General features: G+C 37.3%; 3 protein-coding genes and 1 long non-coding RNA gene across 6 annotated transcripts in view; 2 read left to right on the top strand and 2 right to left on the bottom strand.

The window, feature by feature from the left end:
* LOC149034918 (vacuolar ATPase assembly integral membrane protein vma21-like) lies at positions 1–21,907 on the top strand. Of its 2 annotated transcripts, none has more exons than XM_089192868.1 (3): positions 1–186; positions 692–795; positions 1,522–1,974. In XM_089192868.1, the coding sequence occupies exons 1-3, from the start codon at positions 152–154 to the stop codon at positions 1,653–1,655; spliced, it is 273 nt and encodes a 90-aa protein (XP_089048994.1). In that variant the 5' UTR covers positions 1–151; the 3' UTR covers positions 1,656–1,974. The 2 variants fall into 2 exon arrangements, with proteins under 2 accessions (XP_089048994.1, XP_089048993.1); XM_089192867.1 differs by lacking the exon at positions 1,522–1,974 and adding an exon at positions 21,456–21,907 and having other exon boundaries at positions 8–186.
* LOC149034919 (mitochondrial disaggregase-like) lies at positions 4,253–10,353 on the bottom strand. The gene is made up of 13 exons (XM_089192428.1): positions 9,780–10,353; positions 8,095–8,186; positions 7,785–7,899; positions 7,611–7,688; positions 7,422–7,477; positions 7,301–7,345; positions 6,892–6,999; positions 6,537–6,590; positions 6,274–6,400; positions 5,910–5,980; positions 5,595–5,714; positions 5,389–5,493; positions 4,253–4,849 (listed from the first exon to the last, which is right to left on the bottom strand). The coding sequence occupies exons 1-13, from the start codon at positions 10,351–10,353 to the stop codon at positions 4,625–4,627; spliced, it is 1,770 nt and encodes a 589-aa protein (XP_089048554.1). The 3' UTR covers positions 4,253–4,624.
* Positions 10,375–14,364, top strand: LOC149034920 (uncharacterized). The gene is made up of 3 exons (XR_016182651.1): positions 10,375–10,613; positions 11,441–11,497; positions 14,265–14,364. It is a non-coding gene; the product is annotated as an uncharacterized LOC149034920 (long non-coding RNA).
* LOC149034921 (mitochondrial disaggregase-like) overlaps positions 21,788–26,626 on the bottom strand; it is a 6,912-nt gene continuing 2,073 nt past the window's right edge. Inside the window, exons 3-13 of one of the 2 annotated variants that reach the window (XM_089192851.1) lie at positions 25,769–25,883; positions 25,597–25,674; positions 25,293–25,348; positions 25,162–25,206; positions 24,461–24,568; positions 24,318–24,371; positions 24,018–24,165; positions 23,657–23,727; positions 23,344–23,463; positions 23,142–23,246; positions 21,788–22,668 (exon numbers count right to left, since the gene is read on the bottom strand). In XM_089192851.1, the coding sequence (XP_089048977.1) occupies positions 22,429–22,668; positions 23,142–23,246; positions 23,344–23,463; positions 23,657–23,727; positions 24,018–24,165; positions 24,318–24,371; positions 24,461–24,568; positions 25,162–25,206; positions 25,293–25,348; positions 25,597–25,674; positions 25,769–25,883 (1,140 nt within the window). In that variant the 3' untranslated portion in view covers positions 21,788–22,428. The remainder of the gene's footprint in view (positions 22,669–23,141; positions 23,247–23,343; positions 23,464–23,656; positions 23,728–24,017; positions 24,166–24,317; positions 24,372–24,460; positions 24,569–25,161; positions 25,207–25,292; positions 25,349–25,596; positions 25,675–25,768; positions 25,884–26,626) is intronic. The other variant, XM_089192852.1, reaches the window with a different exon arrangement.

Below are 26,626 nucleotides of genomic sequence, written 5' to 3' on the forward strand. Positions count from 1 at the left end.
ATCTATTATCAGCTGAAAACGAAGATGGCGGACAGGCAGCGGTAGCGGTAGCTCACACAGATCGAGGGTTCTTTTAAGGAGTTTGGTATTTCGTGACCGCAGTACAGATTTAGTAACTTAACGATAAATTGATACGAGATTCTTAAAAACAATGAATATATCTGATAGTCAAGGGCAACCCTTAGGGTGAGTTTCATCAGTCTTGTAATTGTAAAAGTGCAAGACAGCTTTGTTGTTAAATACATGAGTTGACTGTACCTGTACACAATGTGATTTTTCCTTTGCCTTAGAAATGAGATTCATGAGTCATAATTTTTGGATGGTGGAACGGGGCTTTTAAAGAGTTTTTGTGACTCACCAATAATAACTGTCAGACTGATTGACGTAATTCGTTATTGTTTGATTGACTTATTTTCTGATCAGTTTATTGATGGATCCTTTGATTTCCTAGGTGTCTGACTGATTGTAAGGTGCTATGAATGAATGACTGATTGATTAATTGAATGATTGACTGATTCAGTGATTGATTGACTTACTGACTTGCTGATTAGGTGACTGACTGATTGATTGATGATCGGACATCAATGGACCAAGCAAGAATTGGCCAACAGACTAACTTACAAATAGACCAATTGATTGATTGACTGGCTTACTGACTGATTGATTGATTGATGGATTGATTGATTTACAGGCCTCGTGAGAAGTCGGTTCTAATAACTCTTTTGAAGTTTACCTTAGCCATGATTTTGTTACCAATCTCCTGCTTTTTCCTTTCCAAGAAAATCTTCTTTGAAGGTAACCATATTAGTTTTGGTACAAAAGCTACAGAAGTTTTCCTTAATTTCCCCTTCCACTCCCAATGTTTAAATAGTAATTTTCCCAAATTTCATATTTTTCCCTACATATTTCTAGCAGTTTTTGTCCTAGGAATTTGTTTTTCCACTAAACAATAATATCCTATTTGATATTTTTCTTTATTATCACCAATTGTCAGCCCAATAGTGCATTGTTATTGTAAAGTATTGTCATGTGGTGTTGAAGCATACAGAAATATCACCAAGGTCTGCCTTGGGTGTCAGTATTGATATCCTCTCAATGATAATTAACCCTTACACCCCTAAGAGTGATGATCATCTAATATCGGACCTAAATCACTCATGCAGGTCTTTAGAATAGAGGAAATGATCACCAACTGAGGAAGCTCTTGAATGTTAAACAAATCCTCCCTCTCAGCACCTTAGGGGATGTATAGAGAACAGTATGGAGAATATGCATACTGATGTTAGGGTGTAGAGGGTTAAAAATAAACAGAAAAATAAAGTCCATTTTTATTAGCTTAAAAAATTATAGTAAGAGAAATTTTAACTCTTTCTCCGGGCTGATAGTCTTTCTCATCCAGTTTTGTAGAACCTGCATAGTAGAATAGGTTACACTTGTTGTAACCATTACACTGCATGTTTTATTAACTCAAGGTAGAAAGCTACTTTAGTGATATCACTCCTACTTTCCTGTATTTTTCAGATTTGCTGGGTTATCCAAATGGTGCAATTGGTGCAGCAGGAGTAACTGTGATAGTTATTCATATTATTGTTGGTTTTTACATCTGGGTGGCGATACAAGAAGAAAAAGAACCAGCACCAATAAAACAAGATTAGAAAAAGATGAGAATGATGAATTTGCCACTCAACAATGCTGAGTACAAAAAGCGTACCTCATCAGACAGATTGGAAGATATCTGAAGTCCAAAGCAAAGCAAGAAAAGGAATCCAGGTTTAAAAGTGAACATACCTATTACATATGTTTTGACTCAGTCCAAGATAGAGGAAAACAAAATAAAACAAGTTTGAAAAATTTGAACCTGAAAATATTTTAATTGTAGTAATATATAAAAATGCTGTACTTTACACTCATTTCACTCAAATTTCATTGCAATGTCAATAAATGACAAGCATAAATAAATAATAGTTCAAATAATTTATGTGACTTTTGTGTTTTATTCTTCAATGAGACATAAAGATCTTCTTTTATTGCATCTCACTACTTGAAGTAACCAGCCAAATTATGTTGAGTAGTGATCTTTAAATTATTTCTTTTTTCTGCAGATATTTTATGTTAGTAAATGTTTAGTTGCGAAGGAATCGTTTTAATATCTGCCCCTAAGTGTAACATCAACTGCCTTGTTATTTCAAAATGTTTGTCCTTTTAGTTAAACATTCAAATGAGGCTACTACTAAACAATGCCTATTGTCACAATAACAAAGTTGTTTAAGAACCTCAAGTTAGCAATTTTGCAGAGAAAATTTTCTATACCAGTCCTATATTATTTCGTCTCCTCCCCCCCCCCCCTCCCCCTTTAATGCTAATAAACATTTTGGGGTTTTATAGAATGGTTTAACTTAGTGTAACCTTACCTTTGGGGGGTGGAAAAGGGGGATCTGATTTTTACCCCAAGAGTAAGTCCGACAACGAAGTGATGAGTTTCTGCCAGTCTTTCTTGTCGGAGCTCCAGAGGCGCATCGGCCCAAATACGGATGTCCCGGCTGGGGACATTGGCGTGGAAGCAAGAGAAATTGGTTACCTGTTTGGCCAGTACAAGAAAATACGCAACGAGTTCACCGGTCTTTCAGCTTCAGTGGAAGTCTGCTCCGACCTGAAGCTACCGGTTACGGTCTTGTGTACTTCACCGCGGAGATGCTTAGCACACGGGGCGAGTCCTTCAGGGGAAAATTGTCACAGTGTCGCAACGTGGCGCAGTTTGCCTCAGAGAAAGTGGTGCACTTAAGCGGTAAGGTTGTTACCCTGTCGGACTCGCAAGGCACCATGTGTGTCCACGGTGGTTTAAACCAGAAAAAGATAGAGTACGTTAAATGGCTCAACAATGTCAAATGCGCTAGAATAAGCGAGTACGTAGAAAAGAACGCCGATGCAGAATTCTTCGAAGGAAAACGACCGTGGTATGTGAAATGTGACGTAGCTTTACGTTGTGCGACGCAGAACGAAATCAGCTAAGAAGATGTGGAGATGCTGATTAACGATGGCTGTAATACTGTAGCGGAAGGCGCTAACATGCTATCCGAACCTGAAGCGATGGATGAATTTCACTAAAAAAAAATCTTCGGACCAGGAAAAGCGTCCAATGCTGGAGGCGTGGCTGTATCGGGGCTTGAGATGTCTCAGAACAGTTTGTACCAGCCTGGACACGAGAGGGCGTGGACGAGCGCCTCCATGACATCATGGAAAGTATACACAACACTTGTGTCTAATACGGCACGTCCAAAGATGGAAGTTACATCGATTACGTCAAGGGAGCAAATATTGGAGGCGTCATCAAAGTTGTTCAATCAATGCTTGAACAAGGAATTGTTTGGTGAATTATTTTGTATTGACTTAAGATTTAACGTGAGAACTTCTTCTTATAGGAGAACTATGAACTTCCATAATATTAAGTGTAGCAAGTCCAGCACGCTTATTACACCCGAAATTTCGGACTCGGTTTGGAAAGTTTCCAGCACATAAATGTTTTTCGTTATATTCACCTTGTGTGACAATGAGTTACTGAGTCTCAGGAATAGTTTTCGATTTAAGGTCAAAAAAAAAACCTTAACAATAGCCTACAACATCAAGGCGTGCGCGCTGTTTTCAAGTCGGAGACTACGCGAATATCTTAGTTAATACAACCCAAAGACGCTGTCGACCTGGCTAAACAAGATGGCATAGCTTACAAGATTCCCTGTGAATGCGACAAGGTGTACATCGGAAAGACTGGAAGACCTGTGCAAGACAGAATTAAGGTGCACGATCGAGACATCCGACTCGCTCGTACAGAGACCTCCGCCGTTTCAGAACATGCCCACAACACCGGGCACAAGCTACTCTGGAACGAAGTAAAGTTTATTGATCGTGATCCTTATTACTACACGGGCAGGGTCAAAGATGCAATTCATATAAGACTTCACCCCCCCACAACATCAACAGGGATAGTGGAATATAAATTCCAGAGGGGTGGATGCCCACGATCAAAAAACACAACAATAGGAGAGCGGACCGCCGAGGGAGCAAATCACTAAGAGAAACAGCAAGGATCGAAATGCACCAATCAGAGCTTTTGAAAAATAACTAATCACAGCAGAGCATCATGCTTTATAAGATCACGCATGACCAGTCGATCTCATCGCCTGAAGAAGACTCGCAGTACGCAGTCCTAACGTCGCGATCTACATCACACGTGACTACATCGTGAGACAAACGAAAAAACGAAAATTTTATCCTTATTTTATTCCCTTATGTTTTACGGTTTTGTAAAGTATGATAATGAGTTTGAAACAAAGGAAAACGAAAATTTGAACCAAGGATAAAATTGAACCACATCATCTATACATGTCTTCCTTTGATCGCACAATTACCATCATGAGGCTTTGCACTAAAATCCAGCCAACATGCTCTCCATGAACATTGTTTTTGGTTTATAAACACCAAACACAAGTTTTTTTTCAAGTGTTTTTTTTTTCCAGGGAGTAAGCCTTTGAACAATGACTGCTCCATGGCTGTTAGACTGGAACAATAAAAAAGATCTTGAGGATTTCCATTTCCGTTCCCTGGTCGTTAGTTGCTCGCTTTCTCTTCTTCAAACGAACAGTTTGTCTTCAGGAACGAAATGGTTTCCAACATCAGTGTCAACTAACTTTTTTCCTTCCTTAACGAGCTGCAGTTTGATGGTAGGAGCTACATCCTCTAAGTTCTGCCCGGTTTTACCTTTCGGGAAGGTCACTGTTAGGTGCAGTGTGCATCCGCGACTTATCAACTCTTGCTCATGCGCAGCAGCAAGTTGATTGAGAACTCTCTTTTCCACCTGTATCACAACCAATAATTTTTGCATGAAAATAATTCATATACCTGATTCAGTTATCGTTTGTTTCGGTATTTTAATACTGCGAATATGTTACCACACTACAAAGAAAGACTTTCTTCGCTTGCCAACAGCTACAGCATTTCGTTCAATTTCGGACTGTGTTATCAGCATTTCCACTATTTGCCAGCAACATAGTCTCCTTTCAACAGTGATTATTTTCCCCTCCATTTCACTGTTTTAGTGCTGGTTATATGAAAAAGTTTTATGTTATTTTCAGTTTCTCATATGTTTGGCGTTGAATTGTATTAAGAGAGGATCTCAGCATCCATCAAACAAATTTTTTTTTTGGCAAATTTTGGGTGACTTGCCGCTGTTTGTTTGATGCATGCTGACATTAGCTTTTGAAACGTTTCAGCAAAGAGAAGAGAAAAAACTGACAAAAAGCCGTCGAAAAAAAGAGGTATGAGTATTTTAGTGTGGGGGGGAGGAGGGTAAGATTACACCACAAGGTAAAGTTATAAACAAAGCATCGATCGTACTTCGTGTTTTATCGATCTCGCTCCGTAATGTACGTCGTAGCCATCAGCCAGTACATCCAAGACTTCTTTATCCCAAGTCATGTGGATATCGTGTCGATTCAACGCCTGTATTCAAACAAAGAAGAAATTTGGCAGGGACTTAGATTACTTCTTTAACAACTGTTCGAGATCATTTGCAAAGTGTTACAGGAGAGAATATTACAGACCGTTTCTGACCAGAAATCCAGCTCTTTCTTCACTAAGCTTAAAAGCTCTGGGCGTGAAAATGGCAGGAAGTAAATTGTCTCATTGATGCGGCCCAGGAACTCGTCTCTTCGGAAGTGACGCTGTCGATACGAAGAGAAACAAAAAGCTCCAGAGAACATGTTATGATAACTACCCTTTAGCTTTGACAAAAAAGAACCAATTCTCAAGACATCACTTATTTTTCTTAATTTTTTATAAACCCAGGTTTGTTGCAATTTATTGCTTGGGAAATGTTTACCAGGTTTGCTGTAATTTATCGCCAAAGGGATGTTTACCTTCAGAATAGGCTGGACCACTCTTTCTTTAAACTTTCTTGATATAGTAACCTTTTCGCTGACTTCATCACCTGAAAAGAAAACAGTGAATTCTTGCGCATGCAACACGAGAACGCATACACATCGGAAAAAAAAGAACAAACTTTTTCTTCCTAAGACCAACTTTGGTTTTGTATGTTTGTGTTAATTTTTTCCTCATTCCCTTCCCTTCTCCCTTTGTATTGCAGCCAGACTGGCTATTATTTTACAAGTAACTTGAACAAGGTACAAATTTGTGTTAAGAAATGTTGCACATCTTTCCAAAATTATTCTGCATTTCGCCGTCCAACATCAGCAAAATTTAAGCCTCCACAACAAAACTCACCTTCAGCAGCTAGTTTTCTCAGCTCCAATGCGTGATTTGCTATTTCTTCACTAGCAAGGTTTGAAGTCATCACAAAAATTGCGTCTTTGCATACAATTCTCTTCCCTTGTCCGTCCGTCAAACGACCCTGAATCAAAAACAGAGGTTTTTTTTCATCAAAACTTAAAAAGAAGGAAAACAACAAAATGAAAAATTTTCAAACCTAGTATGACTCAAATTGAAGAAAAAAAACAATCTTTAAGCATGTTAAGTATAGATGTTACCTCGTCAAACAATTGGAGCATGACTGTTAAAACGTCTGGGTGGGCCTTCTCCACCTAAAAAGACATTAAAAAATGAGTCCAGTTTTGTATATAATGTTATTATGCTAGGTATTGTTTACGCAATTGTCTTGTCACAGGCGGCCCAAGCTCACGCCTCGAGAAAAAACCAACGATTAATTCATGAACGCGTCACGCGCTGTGTGACGAGAGGAACCGTTGAAAATTTGAACACGTTATAAGGAATAGTATAGGGAATGAAATATGGTCGATTTATACGATAAATTTATCCGAGCCCAGTGATTTTAGTCACACAAAAAAAATTGTCTTAGAAAATTGAGGATCGTTTATTTCTTACCTCGTCAAATAACACCACAGCGTTTGGACACTTTATGAGTTCCTTTGTCAATTGTCCGCCTTGATCGTGTCCAAGGTAACCTGGTGGTGCACCGATCATTTTCGCAACCTTGAAAGAAAGATGTTTAAGTTCCAGTTTAAGCGCCATTTGTTTGAGTGTAAAACCGAAACCAAAGCAAGCACAACAGCCAATAAAAACAGAGGAAAATATCACAACGAGCCAATGGGAATTGAGAGTCTCTGGGGAATCTTGAACTTTTTTAAGGAGGAGAATTCTGCCCCACCATTTCCCCCCCCCCCCTCCCCTCTTGGCTACCCATAGAAACCTCTTACCTTAGTTGTCTATGTCAAAAGAAAGTTTTCTTTTTCTAAGAACGTTCTTTGAGTTTTTCATTTAAATTAACAGTTACCTCATGCTTTTCTTGGTATTCAGACATGTCCAGTCTTACCAAACACTAGGAGAGAGAAATCAACTTTTAAATACTTCAACAAAGTGATAACCAAATACAATTGAAAAAAATCCTGCACTACCTCCTTGTTGTCTTCATGAAGATAACGCGCCACTTGTTTGACAAGCTCTGTTTTTCCTACAGGAAGGAACGATCAGAGAGAATAATGAAACGTCACAGTCATTTATAATGCAATATCAGATCGCGTATGTTTTGTGACTAAATTCATATGTGTAAACTAAATATGTTCCAAAAAAGTACTGAAATTTACCAATCCCTGAAGATCCAAGAAAGAGAAACACAAGGGGATGTTCTTCATAATACCAACCATTTTCTCTTCTACGAATTGCTGCAAACAAATGAAAAACAGATTCAGTTGAATATTACTCCCAAAATTACCAATTCGTAGTCTTCCAAACTGATTTTGTTGCATAGAAAATCATACTTGCAGCAACTGGGAGAATGGCTCCTTCTTGTCCCACAATATTCTCTTTCAATTTCATCTCCAAAGAATAGCGCCGTCTTTCCTCAATCTCTTTCCTCTCTTTCTCTTTCACATACTGAAAAACAATTAAGTTGTGTCATTTTAATTAGAAAACACAGCTGCAATATCTGTTATTTGCCTAGCTTGAATTTTACCATCTTTAAAGATTGACGATACAATTTTCAAAAATATTTTGGTATTTGCCCAATACAATGCAAGCACAGCTCAAAAAAATATGAAGGATAGCTTCAGATAGACATTAGCATATTACCATATCCATCCAGAGTCCTATCATGCTTTCAAACCCAGCATATTCTACTGCTTGGTAGCCTGGGTTATTATCCACAGGGGTTGTATCAGCTCCTATTGGTAATAAGCAAAAAACAAACAAACAGACTAGTGAGAAGAATAGCAAAATGTTATCATAAATAGTAAAAAGACCTCTTTTGATAAAACGAATAATTGCTAACTAGCAGGTGACGTGCTTGATACACAACACTCTTAATTCACCTTTTGGGCTTTAGATTTCACGTGTAGTGTCACATGACTTTTGATGTAAACAAACCGCGAAAGTTAGGATATTGAGTCCACCACCTACTACCCGTTTACAAACTTATTTCCACTGTCGTGAAGCGTTGCTATGCTTAAAATTGACTCTTTTTTTGTTTCATGTGTTTGATTATTTATCAAGCGAGTTGATATTCGTTACTGGTACAGTAGATGGGAAGAATGTGGCTGGAATGTTCAGGCACGGAATAATCAAACTACTTCAGCATGCGTACAGCGATGTATCTGATCAAGTATTTTCAGGGCGTTAAGCACGTAGATTGTCGAATAAAATCACGTCTGATGGGAAATTAGTGCCCACGAATCGCTGTATAACGTAAGTAAGCCTTGATTCCCAAAACTAGACCCTGTAAGGGTAACTGGGATACCTGGATGGTACTGGATCCTTGGAATCAAGTGTAGTGATACTACGGGTGTCGTACTAGTATACTGAAATAGTGAGCTCAAGTCTGGCCAAGGGCATACACCGACTTCAAAACATAGGCACGCTCTTCATGCAAGAGTTATTTTTTGTAGGGTGGGTGGATTACTTGAAACATTGTAAGTGGTCTACATTCTTACAAAAGGAAAGAAGAGTATTAACGCGGAAAATAACGAAAATGTCGAATTACCTCACACACAGGTATTTTGTGGTAGATTATGTGTGTTGTGCGAATAAATGTAATCAAAAATAAACTGTATTGATGCCACGGATACCTGTTAGTACAAAATGCAGACAGCAGACTGCAGACCGGATACAAGATATAGACTGCAGACTTCAGAGTGGATACAAAATGCAGACTGAGAATCTGAAGAGTTTCTACGTCTGGTATATTATTAATAACATGTCATCTTGCAGCTTACTGAGCGTCACGCAATCGCTTTTCCGCGATCAGCGTTCACGATTACTTGCACTATTGTGGAAAATTCCTGGCCCATTTCTTGATGAAAATCGATCGATACTTATGCACAAAACATACTGAGCAATGGTCACTTATGCCACGAATAGGCACTATAATCCCCACAATACGATTGGGATGTGTTGTGTAAACATGATCAATCAGCGTTGCGCTGTTCTCTGTGACTCTGGTAGCGGTATTAATTATCTGAGTAAAACCGGCATCACTTAAGATCGTCTTGAGTCTGTTTCTCTTATCATGTAGCATGTCTATGTTAAAATCACCAACAACAATGATCTCATGATACTGAGGATAAACATCTTCGACAAATTTAGATTATCAAAAGAGTCAGCCGTGGAGTTTGGTGGACGATACATTACAATAAATAACATCTTAGGTCCGTCTTTGTGCTGCCTGAGCTGTAAACATATATATTCCACGTGCGTTTCGTTTGAAAATGTAATTCTTCGGCAGTGAAGCGTGGACTTAGCATAGATTGCGACACCACTACCATGTGAGGCTTTAGATGCAACGGTCGTTTCTCTTTCTTGTCGAAATAACTGATAACCTTGAATATTCAACTCATGGTCGTTCCAGGTAAAATTCAACCAGGTTTCGCTTACAGCAAAAACATCTAGATTGTCTAGGAGAATCAAAGTACCAACTTCATCCAGGTGAACAGGTAATGACCTCACATTTAAATGACAGCAACGCAATCCTTTTGCTTTGAAAGGAAAACGAGGACCCTGTGAAAGATTTGTATTAGGACGAGTTCCTCCTAGTCCAGGGTTCGGAGAGACATCTCCGCTGATAACGAGCCTCGTTGCATTGAAGTGGACCGAAGAGTTCGGGTACAACGGAATTCGAGCGGCGAGAAACCTCCGATCACGTGCGTGCATAGAGACATAAGAACCACGCATTCCACTACGCCACTTCTCCTGAGATAAGGCAGAGGCATCTTCTTGCTCGGAAATAACTATTCCGGAAGTTAGATGACCAAAGGATACAGATTTTGATGGCGGAAGGCTGGGGAGAGAAATAAATTTGTACCAAGGGGAGCAGAGGGCAGCAGAGCAGCAGAGCATTTCGTCTGCGCAAGCGTTCATGAAATTAGTTGTTTGGCGTCACATTTTCAGCGTCATTCCGTAGGTCTCCAATGAAAGAGTATGACAACTTTACCACCATTTCTAACTCTGTGGATACTCGTGGAGTTTGCTGGCTCTTCGGATGAGGATATTTTAATGATCAAAGTGCGAACAAAACGCGAAAAAAGGCCGAAAACTTGAATTTTGAGATTTGATTTGCTGACGATCACGATGTGCACATCAGACAATAAACCTTGAAGGTTAGTCTTAAGATGTTGATATCTTACTCTTGTGCATCACCAAGTTGTATGTGGAGATGATCGTGAGATATTCGTAACGATAATAGAAGGTAGTTTAGAATTTGATCTTATCTTACTTAAACTTTGAAATAAATTTGCTTTAAGCCAAGCTTCAAATCGAATTGCGGTCGTTCTGCCCGAAAGACAATCCGCCCGAGAACGGAAGTCGATCTGCTCGACGAACAAACAATGAATCAAATTACAAAGGTTAACAAATGGTTATAGATATTTGTCGACCGCGTTATCAAAACAACTGCTCATTCAACCACTGGAATATTTGCCTTTGGAACTTCTGCAATCAAAAGAGAAATCATTTTTTTACGTAATAGACACATCGATGCCTAATATTTGAGGCAAAAGGTCAGTTGTGATGTCAGTTGAATAAAATGTCTGGTTTTGTAAGATATTTCACAGAAAATGCTACTCCCACGGAAACGAAATGATTCTACGGGCTTAAGAATGGGATACCAACTTTGCTTAAGTTATGCTTTTTATGGCAGTCATGCAGACTGTGAACGGAACTTAGCCGAGACGAATTTTATCGCCGAGTCAGTATTCAACTCAGAAAAAAATATTAAACCATTCATGTTGTATTTCGTTAAAAAAAACTCATAAAACACTGGTTTTATTTAAGATACCATTTTAAAGAACTCTACACAACTCATAGATAAGACGACTTATACTTTGGGCGCAACAACTTTGAAGTTCGGGCGGTTTTTCTCTGGGGCAGAACGACCAGATACCTTCAAATCACTTCAAATAACATCGTCTTTTCTTTCTTTTCGTAGTCACATAGAACACCAGGGTTGTCAAAAAGATTTGAAGTAGAAGGAGAGTGTAAGAGAGTAGGTAACACCCATGCTAGACGGGGGGTTTGGGGGCTGCCAAGGCCCCCAGTGGGGTACAGGGGCAGCGCCCCATTGGAGGTCCAGGGGGCAAAGCCCCCTGAAGCAAAACAAATGAAGGGTTTTTCCACCAGCTGAAATTGCCTCTCCTTGAAGCAATTTTTATATGTTTGCACTATTCTAACTGGCAATAGTTAAAATTCCTTTTACCATTCTACGAAGATTTAATCATTATTAGTGAGTTCAAAAAAACCAATTTAGTAGTCACTTATCACATGTGACACGCAACACAAATTTTTTTGCGAAAGAAAAAAATTTAGAGTACCAGTGCTTTCCTTCAAAGTGTACATTAAGGGTAGAATTGAAAGAAACTACTGGTTCCAAACAGGATTCCATCTTCTTTCAATTTTTCCTATGACTAAAAAATACCATTGCTATCTTGCCGTCAGTACAACTTGAAATTTTTTTTTGTATTTTGACCGTGAGAAATAATTTGACATGATGTGCAGTTGCTTATCAAAACAATGGTGAATTGCAGAATTGTATTAAAGTGCGAATGACTCAGAAAGCGCCAGTTCAAGATTATTTCTCATTTAGGTGAGATACCAAATTATTATCAAGCATCAGCGAATTCAAGAAATTCAGAAAACAAACCAATCCAATTAGCACACAGAAAACAGCAGGCAACCATTTTGCGTCTAGTCGTGTCGGTGGGCATCAGATTACATCTTGTGAAAATCATTGAGAAGCGTTCTGAAATACAAAGCACTACAGTACTTCCAATTCTTGTTTTGTGGCGTTTTCTTTTCTTTATCATTACTCCAAAATATGAGGCACTTCGTTCTTGGTTTCATTAGATTAAGAACCTTTATTTTTTCCTTCAGTTTTCTTTCTTTTTTCTTTTTTTTTTACTGATGAACTGTAGCAACTGAAAAAGTAGCTGGCGATATCACCGGTCACCAGCGCTTTTTGACAACCCAGGAGCGCATGCCTTTTATAAAATGTTCCAGCTTCAGGATTGAGTCACTCTTACTATGACCTTTGGCAAATTTGTTTTGGTAGGTTGAGATGGATTTTCTAAGTCATGACTCACAACTGTCCTTAGCCTTTTTGTTCTTCAAGTCTGTTGTACATGGTATGTAGGCATGTGTCTTGACAAAGGTAATAGTCTTGCCTCAATCACCTCCGGTTTTATCTTATTTTGTTCCTGTGTTTTGGTGAGAATTTTTCTAGTTTCCTTTTTGAGCTTGAAGTGCTGACTGGAGGATAAACTTCAGTAGAACTTATTTATCACATGGGCCCCAAATCCCTCACCACTGTCAGTTTGTTGTTTATTTATTTAGCTCTTGGTCTAACCCGTTCATTTACCTCAAAAAATGCGTGGGCTTTGTGTCATGAGTTTAAACAGGAGCCATTTTCATCATGTTCATGTGTTATTGGAAACGAATGGCGTCAGCTTCATTCTGTCTTGTTTATTTCAGTAGAATACTTCTACCACAAGAAATGAATTTTGAGTTGAAGTGCATTATGAAATTCGCAGATTAAAATTATCAAACTTTCTGTGGTTCTTAAAATATGAGATGAGTGATACAACAAATGGATAATTACACAAGAGGCTGGAACTCCTTGTTTCTTTAGAATGTTAACTGTCATATTTAAAAACGAATTTCACATTAAAATGTCTACAAACCAGTTTGACTTGCATTTCACTTTGCTAGAAATGTCATGACCCTTCAATTTTTATTTCTTAACTGAGACTGATGATAGGAATTGACTTTTATGTTCTCTCCTGTTAAGGGAGATGTGATGTCTAAACCTTTTTTGCAACTATAAAATTACCAATTAAGTTTTTGAAAGTTTTGTCCAAATTCTAATGGAAAAGAATATATGGAGTGACTGGGTGAAATATTGTCATGTTCCTTAAGAGTGGTGAGCTTCCAATGTGTGCTATAAAATTTCTTAAGTCGCTGAAATATGATTTGTTTGCCTTAAAATTGGCACAGCCAAACCCCTGGCTAGAAAACTATAAATTTCCTCAAATAGACATCGAAGCCAATACCATTACTGCAGAATATGCAATTTCAAAGTCCCCTTTTGACTCAAGTCTCATTTCTCTTAGATCTGATAGATGTAAATCATCCATTTTCATAAAGAGATAAACAAACCTCTCCACATTAGTTTAATCTGACCTTATTTAGTCCTGTTCACAGGAAAAAAAGGCTTTTGGAAATATTTTGTTTTTTTATCCTCACTGTTGAATATCAGCCTTTCTGTTTCTTTGTTGTTTGGCATGTAATAAGAGTCTTTTGAGACCATTGAATTGTCACATAACTCTTGGAATTTAATAGGTTGGAGAATAAGGTGGGAGAGGGTGTATATGATTTTGTTGTACAGTTGAAATGATAAATGAGTATGATTTTTATTGGGAAATAATAGGTTTATTTAACTATTCATATTATAACTGAAAGCCTAAACTAGTACTTGTTTTAATTCACTATTTCTCCACATCATTGATCATATCTGATGACATTTCTATAACTAAAGATTCAAAAGACTTTTCTTTACTCTGTTAAAATCCACACTTGTTCATCCATTTCTAACAAGCTCTTTCATCTAAGGCGACTTTGCCCAATTTTTATTACGTTTTGCCCCACATTTTTCTTTTCTGCACTCCAAATTGTAATCTTACCCTCCTTGGAATCTTTTTTCTTTTTTTAAGAATACATTGAATTTTTTTCTCATTTGGTCTTGTACCTCTTGTTGTTAGGATCTCAGGAGGCTTAGAAAAGGTTACCAGCTCAAGGTACAGTTTGCATATTTAGTCAACTTTGCTCAATTTTTACTGTGGTCTACTCCACAGAGGCTCCAAACTAAGTGTGCCCAAATTTTGCTATGGTTTGCTCTACAAATGACTTTTCTGCATTCCAACTTAGTCTTATACTCCTTGGAATAACTTTTTTTCATGAATACATTTACAGTTATTTTTTTATTTGGTACCTCTAGCTGGTAGGATCTTTGGAGGCTTAGAAAATACTAGAGGTATAGCTTGCATATTTAATCACTTTCCCCAATTCTTATTACAGCTTGCTTTGAATTTTACTTGTGGACATTCCATTTAGTCTTACACTAAATAAGAATCACTTTTTTCATGAATATCTTCTTTTCCTTTGGTAGTGTACCTCTAGCCAGTAGAATCTTAAGTGGCGTAGAAAATACTACAAGCTAGAGGTACTTCATGCATTTAAGGTGAATGTAGCTCATCTCATTTACTTTTTGATTTGTGAAAAAACCTTTCTACTTTCCATGTTAATCTTATACCGTTGTGGAGTCACTCCATGGGTATATTTTCATGCTCTGCAGTCTTGTTCATGTGGCTAGTAGGATCTTGGATTACTCAGAAAACACTACCAGCCTGAAGGGCAGCTTATGTATGCAAAGTAAGCTTCAAATCATTGACATTGTTGTGTTTTAAATGAATTTCAAGTAATTAAATTTTAAACTAGTCTAATTTTTAATTTCTTTGGTTTTGGATTTATTTCAATTCAATTCAAACCAGCCTTAAATGAATTTGACTTGAAATTCATGTTAGACTTGAACATGTCAACCAGATTTACTTAAGTCTGTTGTGTAATACTCTGCATAAGTATGAGTGGAATTTCTTAGAAAGGAACAGTCTCAATTTTCATGATATTTGTGTATATATATCATTTCTAAAACTACATAAATGAAATTAATCTGTGCTTGTGTTGTCTATTGTATTTTTAATAAAAATTGCTATTATTAAAAAGAAATCAAACTTTTCCTAATTGAACTCCAACCAGAAACCCTTTGCTTATTGCCTAATAACATCTGCTTTAGTTTCAGCTGATTTGCCATGAATAGATATTTAATGCTCACAGCTTGTGTGCTGTGCCATAAAATAAGCAGTGGTAGGTACATGACCAAGGAACAAGATCATATTCTTGAAGAAAATGACTCCTTAACTATGAATGTATTCATGAAAAAAAGTTACTCCAAGGAGTATAAGACTAAGTTGGAGTGCAGAAAAGTCATTTGTGGTGCAAACCATAGCAAAATTTGGGCACACTTAGTTTGGAGCCTTGCTCTGTTGTGTGACCCACACCTTTGTCTCTCATTCTTTTAACCTCTTCAAATGTATTTCTTCCTCGTGTTATTTTAGCATCATAATCATGGTGAAAGCATTTAAATAAATAAATAAACGAGTCATCTAAATATGCAAGCTGTACCTCTTGCAGGTAGTATTTTCTAAGCCCCTTCAGATCCTAGCAGTAAGAGGCAAAAGACCAAATAAAAATATAAATGAAAATGTATTCTTGAAAAAAATGATTTAAAGGAGTACAAGACTAATTTGGAGGGCAGAAAAAGTAAAATGCAAAGCAAACCATTGTAAAAATTGGGCAAAGTCAACTAAATATGCAAGCTCTACCTCTGGTGGGTTGTATTTTATAAGCCTCTTAAGATCCTACTGGCTAGAGGTAGAAGACCAGATAAAAAAAAATAAATGTAAACATATTCTAAGTAAAAAGTGATTTCAGGGAGTGTAAGACTAATTTGGAGTACAGAAAAGTAATGTGGAGCAAACCATAATAAAAATTGGGCAAAGTCACGCCCGGTGGGTTATTCATGGGTTTAAATAGCACTTTAATTTACACTTCAGAGTTAATTCTCTGTTTCACCATTTAAGTATGCATGCTGTACCTCTAGCTGGTATATATATATGTGTGTGTGTTTTTTAATTGGGGTAGTTTATTTTTCTAAGGAATCTTCATATTCTGTAACTGACCTAATTATTTAGATCTTGTGATTTTTTTTTCATTTTTTTCTTTTTATTTATTTTAATTGCGAATTTATTTTACAATTTGTATATTAAGATATGTATAATTAAAGTTGAGTAAATAAATTTCAAGGAGTGTTAGACTAACTCGGAAAATCGTCGATAGTGCTCCTCGGGGCGTACCTCTAGCCGGTATCGTGGCGCCGCGTGTAGCGGTTTGTTTATGTCAAGAATTTAGTAACAACACGTGAAATTGAAAAATTATACACGAAGAATCAACAAAATATTAATAAGCTTCTGAACTCAATGAACCAATCGATAAATAATTAAATATTTCAACATCGAATACTGAATCAGTAAAAAAATGGCGATCAACCAAACATTAAACCTGTTACATTTTTGCATTAATCATAACTTCTTACAATATTAATAACATCTTACAATATTGATAACATGCTCAGTGATACAACTTATCTGGGTTTCAGGCCCTTGCTACTCTACTTTTTGCCACAATTGCCCGATTTCCGTACAACAAACACTCTCATGAGTTGTCGGCATTGGTCGACAAGTTCCACACTCGCACCTTTGATAATTTTATATAAAATATAAATAAAAAAGCTCAAGTTTAAAAAATTTCTGTTGCATTCTTTTAGATTGTACCCTCGCTTTATTGGATTTTCATGTCAAATACAAATAAATCACACAGTAAATTAAATACCAGTCTTAGTTTCCGAGACGGTCGCATCGCTGTCGACTTGTTCTGTACTGTCTTCGTGCGGATCGCTTCGGTGAACCCTACGCGGCTCATATTGTTAAGAACGTGGCCAGACTCTCCTGAAGATTCTGGATTATCCCCATCGCTGTCATGTACTAAGCTTAAGGCATTCGAGTCGCTATCTTCTGAAAAAATATCTTCCAAACTACCGCTACTTACACGAACTCCCACACCAGTTCTACTGGGGAATATGTGTTGCGCAATATTTTAGTTCCAACGCCGCGCGACGATTTTTCGCTATCGTTTTTACCGGAAATAGAATTTCAGTTGAAAGTGCCGATTTTCTCCTAAAATAAGTCGAATTGGATAAAACGAATTTCGAATTCGTTTTCTACGCCACTTTTTACATAGTATAAGAAAAACATGTATTTTTGGGTTTACATGCCCTTAAATAACATCTAACAGGTAATTTAGTGTTAACAACTGGGTTGAAAACGGTAGTTAGATAACGGCGTAATATGTGACTAACACAGTCTATATACTGTAAGATTTTACGCCACTAACCCAGTCGGTGATTTAATTATAATAAATTAAAATATAATTAAATTATGTTATTGGCGTAAAATGTTACAGATATACATATCACCGACTGCAACAAATTACGCCGTTAGTTACTGGCGTAAAATCTTCCATATAAAACAACCGACTGCAACAAATTACGCAGTTAGTTACTGGCGTAAAATCTTCCATATAAACACAACAAAATGGAAGAAATTACGCCGTTAGTTACTGGCGTAAAATCTTCCATATAAAACAACCGACTGCAACAAATTACGCCGTTAGTTACTGGCGTAAAATCTTCCATATAAACACAACCGACTGCAACAAATTACGCCGTTAGTTACTGGCGTAAAATCGTCCCTATAAAACAACCGACTGCAACAAATTACGCCGTTAGTTACTGGCGTAAAATCTTCCATATAAAACAACCGACTGCAACAAATTACGCCGTTAGTTACTGGCGTAAAATCTTCCATATATGACTACCGACTGGAAGAAATTACGCCGTTAGTTACTGGCGTAAAATCTTCCATATAAACACAACCGACTGGAAGAAATTACGCTGTTAGTTACTGGCGTAAAATCTTCCATACAAACACAACTGACTGGAAGAAATTACGCCGTTAGTTACTGGCGTAAAATCTTCCATATAAACACAACCGACTGCAACAAATTACGCCGTTAGTTACTGGCGTAAAATCTTCCATATAAGACAACCGACTGGAAGAAATTACGCAGTTAGTTACTGGCGTAAAATCTTCCATATATAACTACCGTCTGGAAGAAATTACGCCGTTAGTTACTGGCGTAAAATCTTCCATATAAACACAACCGACTGGAAGAAATTACGCCGTTAGTTACTGGCGTAAAATCTTCCATATAAACACAACCGACTGCAATAAATTACGCAGTTAGTTACTGGCGTAAAATCTTCCATATACACACAACAAAATGGAAGAAATTACGCCGTTAGTTACTGGCGTAAAATCTTCCATATAAAACAACCGACTGCAACAAATTACGCCGTTAGTTACTGGCGTAAAATCTTCCATATAAACACAACCGACTGCAACAAATTACGCCGTTAGTTACTGGCGTAAAATCGTCCCTATAAAACAACCGACTGCAACAAATTACGCCGTTAGTTACTGGCGTAAAATCTTCCATATAAAACAACCGACTGCAACAAATTACGCCGTTAGTTACTGGCGTAAAATCTTCCATATAAAACAACCGACTGGAAGAAATTACGCCGTTAGTTACTGGCGTAAAATCTTCCATATCAACACAACCGACTGGAAGAAATTACGCCGTTAGTTACTGGCGTAAAATCTTCCATATAAACACAACCGACTGCAAGAAATTACGCCGTTAGTTACTGGCGTAAAATCTTCCATATAAACACAACCGACTGGAAGAAATTACGCCGTTAGTTACTGGCGTAAAATCTTCCATATATAACTACCGACTGGAAGAAATTACGCCGTTAGTTACTGGCGTAAAATCTTCCATATAAACACAACCGACTGCAAGAAATTACGCCGTTAGTTACTGGCGTAAAATCTTCCATATAAACACAACCGACTGCAAGAAATTACGCCGTTAGTTACTGGCGTAAAATCTTCCATATAAACACAACCGACTGCAACAAATTACGCCGTTAGTTACTGGCGTAAAATCGTCCATATAAACACAACCGACTGCAACATATTACGCCGTTAGTTACTGGCGTAAAATCTTCCATATAAAACAACCGACTGGAAGAAATTACGCCGTCAGTTATTGGCGTAAAATCTTCCATATAAACACAACTGACTGCAACAAATTGCGCCGTTAGTTACTGGCGTAATTGTTTACGTACTTGTTTGAAAGATCACGCAAGGTTGCGTGACGCTTCCACCGATGTTTTTAATTTACAGTATGCTCTACTGGAGAAGTATCTTTGAACAGTTTTTGGCTATAACAAGAAAGAGTAAAATGATTTTATAAAATATGTTCCAAAATTAATGAAGGCTGTTCATCACATGACATAGTATTGGAACGAGTATATCTCATTAGTTATCGTATCACACTACTGTTTTAGACAAGGTATTTATACCACTTAAATTTAAGAAAGAATGAGTGGACCATAAACTACATTTCCTGTACGAGCCATCCTAACCTAATTTTCCAACTGCTTTATAGGCATCATTTGTAAAAAACCTCTTCAATTTTTCAAATTTGAACATTTTCAGCTAAAACCGCGGCTCCCAAAAAATATTTCTCATCTTGCCTAATAAATTTTCAAAAGAAATTTTCAAATTTTCACAACTTTGCCTATTCCTGCTCGTAGGTCCAGGTAAGCCCTTATGGTCACTGGTCATAGCTGCTAACAATGGTTTATAACTATACGCGTTTAGTGTTACCTCGTAAAACTCCCCGAAGAAGTTACGAGAGTTAGACGAAACGCGTCAGAGAATAAAGAAGTTTTACAACTACTGTTCGTACAGCACTGCTCACCATTTTAGTTTTAAATTTAAAAAAAAATTTTTTTTAAATTACTAAAAAGTTATTGAAAAAAAATTAATAAACGTTTGAGTCGGAGCTATTCCTGTCAGCGGTGAAATACAGGAATGGCTCCAATCTCTGGTCGTCCGCCTGAACTGACCAAATGAGTTTTGTCAGCGGAGCTTATTTGCCGATGACTTTTTCATCGCTGGAATATCGCTGAACGACCTCGCTGAATAAGAAAGGCTGCCTTCCCTTCGCTACGTAAGTAATCATCTTTTTTTTTACAGATCGGTGTTTTCACTCGCATTGATATTTCATTGTTCCGCTTTGAGACACGCGGTTAACGATACTCACGGGCAAAGAGTTAAGATATAACTTATTAACTTTTACTATTTTTATCATCCAATTACAGGTCGGAGCCATTCCTGTATTTAGTCGCTTGTAACGGTAGCGCAAGTAGATCGAGGGTTCTTTTAAGGAGTTTGGTATTTCGTGACCGCTGCACAGATTTAATAACTTATCGATAAATTTACACGAAATTCCTAAAAACAATGAATGCATCTGATAGTCAAGGACAACCCTATGGGTGAGTTTCATCGGTCTTCATTTGTCAAAGTGCTAGAGAGTGGTGGAACGGGGCTTTGTCGTTGTATCAGATAAATACGTATGAGTCGACTGTACCTGTACACAATGTGATTTTTCCTTTGCCTTAGAACCTTTGCCCTTCCACTCCCAAGATTTCAATAGTACTTTTTCCAAATTTCACATATTTCCCTACATATTTCTTGCGGTTTTTGTCCTTAGGAATTTGTTTTTCCACTAAACAATAATCTCCTATTTGATGTTTTTCTTTATTATCACCAATTGTCAGCCCACTAGTGCATTGATATTGTGAATTATTTTCATGTGGTGTTGAAGCATACAGAAATGTCACCAAGCTCTGCCTTGGGTGTCAGTATTGATATCCTCTCAATGATAATTAACCCTTACACCCCTAAGAGTGATGATCATCTAATATCACACCTGAATCACTCATGCAGGTCTTGAGAATAGAGGAAATGATCACTGACTGAGGAAGCTCTTGAATGTTAAACAAATCCTTCTTGTCAGCACCTTAGGGGATGTATAGAGAACAGTATGGAGAATATGCATACTGATGTTAGGGTGTAGAGGGTGAAAAATAAACAGAAAAATAAAGTCCATTATTTTAGCTTAAAAAATTATAGTAAGAGAAATTTTAACTCTTCCTCCATGCTGATTGTCTTTCTCATCCAGTTTTGTAGAACCTGCATAATAGAATAGGTTACACTTGTTGTAACCATTACACTACATGTTATTTTAACTCATGGTAGAAAGCTACTTTAGTGATATCACTCCTACTTTCCTGTATTTTTCAGATATACTGGGTTATCCAAATGGTGCAATTGGTGCAGCAGGAGTAACTGTGATAGTCATTCATATTATTGTTGGTTTTTACATCTGGGTGGCCATACAAGAAGAAAAAGAACCAGCACCAATAAAACAAGATTAGAAAAAGATGAGAATGATGTGTTTGCCACTCAACAATACTGTACACAAAATGTGTACCTCACCAGATAGATGGGAAAATGTCTGAAGTCCAAGGCAAAGCAAGAAAAGGAAACCGGGTTTAAATTAAAGTGAGCATACCTGTTATGTATGTTGTGGCTTTAGTTAAAAAATTTCCAATCCAAGACAGAGGAAAACAAAATCAAACAAAATCAAAACAATATTTTAATTGTGGTAATATACAAAAATAGCTCCTGTTGTACTCATTTTACACAAATTTCACTGCAATGTCAATAAATGACAAGCATAACCATGACAGAAAGACCAAAATGGTATAAATATCTACAGTTGGTCTTGAATCCTCAAGACCAAGTGTCTTCAAATTCATTTCCATTCCTAGGTGGATTGGTGCTTGCTTTCTCTTCTTCAACAGAACGGTTTATCTTCAGGAACAAAATAATTTCCAACATCAATGCAGGGCATGAAATTGATTTTTTTCCTGAAAGCCACTTGGCTCCTAAATTTTTCAAAGTGGTACCCAATTCAAAAAAGTTGGTTGCCATGAAACAAACCCTTTCCTAGATAGAACCTCCAAAATGAAGTTAGGAAAAAGATCTTTTATGTGCCACAAAGTGGACTCTAGGATGGATGATATACAACCTTTAAGCTCACCTAAATCCAAAATGGTGTCTAGTCAGCGATTGAGATGCATGTGCTGTGTTTTGGAAACAAACTTAAAGAGGAAGTTTGCTGCAGATTTACTTTTGCAAATCTTTTTAGCTCATTATATCTTTAGGTAAGGTTATGATGAAGCATTCTAGTTGCCAGTTTGGTGCCTAATTTTCAGGATTTGGTCACCAGAGAGAAAAATTTAGTCGCCAAAGAGAAAAATTTATTCTCATTGGCACCTGTATTAGGTGCAATTTCATGCCCTGCTTCCGTAATGTGTTGCAGTTTGATGGTAGGAGCTACTTCCTCTGAGTTATCTTTGGGGCGGCTCACTGTTAAGTGCAGGGTGCATCTGGAACTTATCAACTCTTGCTCATGCTCAGCAGCAAGTTGATTGACAATTCTTCTTTCAACCTGTATCACAACCAATAATTTCTGCATGAGAAGAATTCATAAACCTGATTCAGTTCTCCTTCTTTCGGTATTTTACTCAAATAACAAACATTTAGGTGAGGTTCCTTCAACTATGAATATGTTACCACACTACAAAGAAAGACTTTCTGCACTTGCTAACAGCTACAGCATTTCATTCAATTTCAGACTGTGTTACCAGCATTTCCACTATTTGCCAGCAACACATTCTCCTTTCAACGGTGATTATTTTCCCCTCCATTTCATTGTTTTAGTGCTAGTCATACAAAAAAGTTTCGTGTTATTTTCAATTTCTCATAAGGTTGGCATTGAATTGTATTAAAACACTTCAGTGAAGAGGAGAGAAAAAAACTGACAAAAAGCCGTCAAAATCAAGAGGTGTGAGTATTTTAGTGGAGGAGGGGAGGGTGAAATTACACCACAAGGTAAAGTAGTAAACACAGAATCGATCATACTTCGTGTTTTATCGATCTCACTCCGTAATGTATGTTGTAGCCATCAGCCAGTACATCCAAGACTTCTTTATCCCAACTCATGTGGATATCATGTCGATTCAATGCCTGGATTCAAACAAAGAAGAAATTGGGCACAGACTTAGATTACTTCTTTAACAACTGCTCGAGATAATTCAAGGTTACAGGGGAGCACATTACAGACCATTTCTGACAAGAAATCCAGCTCTTTCTTCACTAAGCTTAAAAGCTCTGGCTGTGAAAATGGTAGGAAGTAAACTATCTCATTGATGCGACCCAGGAACTCATCTCGTCCAAAGTGAGCCTGGTGATACGAAGAGAAACAAAAAGCTATTGGGAACATGTTATGACAACTACCCTTTAGCTTTAACAAAAAAGAACCAATTCTCAAGACATCACTTATTTTTCTTAACTTTATAAACCCAGGTTTGTTTGAATTTATTGCCAAAGAAATGTTTACCAGGTTTGCTGTAATTTATCGCCAAAGGGATGTTTACCTTCAGAATAGGCTGGACCACTCTTTCTTTAAACTTTCTTGATATAGTAACCTTTTCGCTTACTTCACCACCTGAAAAGAAAAACAGTGAACTCCAGCCCATGCAACACAAGGACACATACACATTGGAAAAAAAGAACAAACTTTTCTTCCCAAAGAAACTTGTTTAAGTGTGTTTGTGTTAACTTTATCCCCATTCCCCTCCCTTCTTCTTTTGTATTCCAGCCAGACTGGCTATTATTTCACAAGTAACTGGAATGAAGTACAAATCTGTATTATGAAATATTGCACGTCTTTCCAAATTTATCCTGCATTTCACCGCCCAGCATTAGCAAAATTTAAGCCTCCACAACAAAATTCACCTTCTTGTCTTTGTTCAGCAGCTAGTTTTGCTTCTCTTCTCAGTTCCAATACATGATTTGCTATTTCTTCACTAGCAAGGTTTGAAGTCATCACGAAAATGGCATCTTTGCATACAATCGTCTTCCCCTGTCCATCTGTCAAACGACCCTGAATCAAAAAAAGAGATTTTTTTTTTTCATCAAAACTTAAAAAGAAAGAAAACAACAAAACAGCAAAATGAAAAATTTTATAACCCATTATGACTCAAATTGGAAAAAAAAAAAAAACAATCTTCATTCAAATTTAAGTATAGATGCTACCTCATCAAACAACTGGAGCATGACTGTTAAAATGTCTGGGTGGGCCTTATCCACCTAAAAAGACATTAAAAAATGAGATGAGCCCAGAAATTTTAGTCACCAAAAAAAAGGTCTATGAAAATTGAGGATTGTTAATTTCTTACCTCATCAAATAACACAACAGCATTTAGACACTCCTTGAGTTTCTTTGTCAATTGTCCACCTTCATCATGTCCAGTGTAACCTGGTGGTGCACCAATCATTTTTGCAACCTTGAAAGAACAATGTTTAAATTCCAGTTTAAGGGCTCTTCATTTGAGTGTAATATCAAGACCAAAGCAAGCACCACAGCCAATAAAAACAAAGGAAAATATCACAACGAGCCAATGGGAATTGAGAGTAATAACAAGCACACTGCTTGAGGCATAGAAGAATGTGAGAGATGAAGACGCAGTTGATTTTAGTTTTGAATATTACTGGTTTAGCGGGTGGTGTGACCTTTTGGGACCAATCACAGAGTGAAGTAAAACAAAATCAAACAAAACCAATTCAACCCTGGCTTGATTTCCACCCTCAATTGAAAATTTCTGTGTAAGATAAAGTAGAGGTGTCAGTATCAGCCAAAGTTTTCGACAGAATGGGCCTGATTTCTACGTCTTACCACAACTCTGGGGAATCCTGAAATTTTTAAGGAAGAGAATTCTGCCCCCCATCTTCCCCCCCCTCCGCCCCTCCCCTTAGCTGCCCATATAACCCTTATACCTTAGTTGTCTTCGTCAAAGGAGTTTTCTTTTTTCTAAGATAGTAAAACAATGGATGGAAGTCTTAAACGTTCTTTAAGTTTCTCATTTGAATCAACTCTTACCTCATGTTTCTCTTGGTATTCAGACATGTCCAGTCTTATAAAACCCTGGGAGAAAGAACGACAACAGGCAGTGACTTTTACAGAATTTAACAAAGTGATAAAATTAAATTTCTAAAAAAATCCTGTATTACCTTCTTGTTGCCTTTTTGAAGATACCTAGCCACTTGTTTGGCAAGCTCTGTTTTTCCTACAGGGAAGAACAATCAGAGAGAATAATGATACATGAATAGAAGTCTTTCCCTACAACTTAGAAACTTGAATGCAGGATCATACTGCATTAATAATGTAACTTTTTCATATGCAGAGCTCCAGAAATCTGTTACAAGCAAATCTGATTAAAGTCACAGTCATTAATAATGCAATATCAGATTGTGCATGTTTTATGTGAGTAAGCTCAAATATGTAACTGAATCTGTTCCAAGAAAGCAAATTTACCAACTCCTGAAGATCCAAGAAAGAGAAACACAAGGGGATGTTCCTCATCATACCAACCATTTTCTCTTCTACGAATTGCTGCAAACAAATGAACAGATTCAGTAGAATATTATTCCCAAATTTGCCAAAATGTGGCCTTCCAAAACTAATTTTGTCCTATAGAACATCATACTTGCAGCAACTGTGAGAATGGCTTCTTCTTGTCCAACAATATTCTCCTTCAATCTCGTATCCAAAGGGTAGTGCCGTCTTTCCTCAATCTCTCTCCTCTCTTTCTCTTTCATATACTTAAAAACAAGTTGTATCATTTCAATTACAAAACACAGCTGCAATATCTGTTATTTCTCTTAATTGAAATTTTACCATGTGTAGTTCCAGAAAATATCCATACCCCCACCACGGAGGGAATTTCATTTAGAACCCCCCCACCCCTTCGGATTTTCCATTTTGGGGTGGCAGTGGTAGCCCCCCCACCCCTCTGGAATTTCCAAAGAATTTTCTACCACCCCCTATACCCCCTGGAAATATATTTTTTTCTCGTAGCAAACAACAAACAAGAGGGACGTGTGATTTTGTCGCGTGTACATTCGAGAGATGGCGTACACGCGCAAGGTAAACGTCGCTAACTAGCTTAAACTTAATGTTTGCTTTATTTTTAAATACAATACTTATCCTTAAACATTTAACACAGTATTTTCAGTACACGAAAGGAGAAAAAAACTGTACAAGTCGCAACAAAACACTTTTGAACTGTTAAGTTTGTACAATGTACTGAGAAAATTGGGGGCTGTCCTGGTGTACCGGTACACGGGGGAATTCCTATTGTTTTCATATCCATACATGGAGTTGTGACGCATTCGTCAATGTTTCGTTCCTTTGTGTACCGGTGCACGAGGACATAACCGAAAATTGCGTGCACTTGAAATGGAAACGTTCGAAATCACATTAAGCAACGTAAATTTGTACAAAATTGTGTCATAAATAAGAGAGCAAAAGAGAAAACAGAGTCAGCAGTAAGTTATTTTGAACT

The sequence above is a fragment of the Pocillopora damicornis genome, chromosome 13 (genome assembly GCF_964200805.1).
Source record: "Pocillopora damicornis chromosome 13, jaPocDami1.2, whole genome shotgun sequence".
In the NCBI taxonomy this organism is placed as follows: Eukaryota; Metazoa; Cnidaria; class Anthozoa; order Scleractinia; family Pocilloporidae; genus Pocillopora; species Pocillopora damicornis.

Bases quoted from the DNA above. Each gene is read 5' to 3' on its own strand.
- LOC149034919 (XM_089192428.1), bottom strand. From the start codon at position 10,353: ATGCTCTGCTGCTCTGCTGCCCTCTGCTCCCCTTGGTACAAATTTATT. The intron at 7,478-7,610 runs GTAAATTTCAGT...TCCTTCCTGTAG, and splicing joins TCTTGGATCTTCAGGGATTG to GAAAAACAGAGCTTGTCAAA. The intron at 7,346-7,421 runs GTAGTGCAGGAT...TCTCTCTCCTAG, and splicing joins TTCATGAAGACAACAAGGAG to TGTTTGGTAAGACTGGACAT.
- LOC149034918 (XM_089192868.1), top strand. From the start codon at position 152: ATGAATATATCTGATAGTCAAGGGCAACCCTTAGG. The intron at 187-691 runs GTGAGTTTCATC...ATTGATTTACAG, and splicing joins AGTCAAGGGCAACCCTTAGG to GCCTCGTGAGAAGTCGGTTC. The intron at 796-1,521 runs GTAACCATATTA...TGTATTTTTCAG, and splicing joins CAAGAAAATCTTCTTTGAAG to ATTTGCTGGGTTATCCAAAT.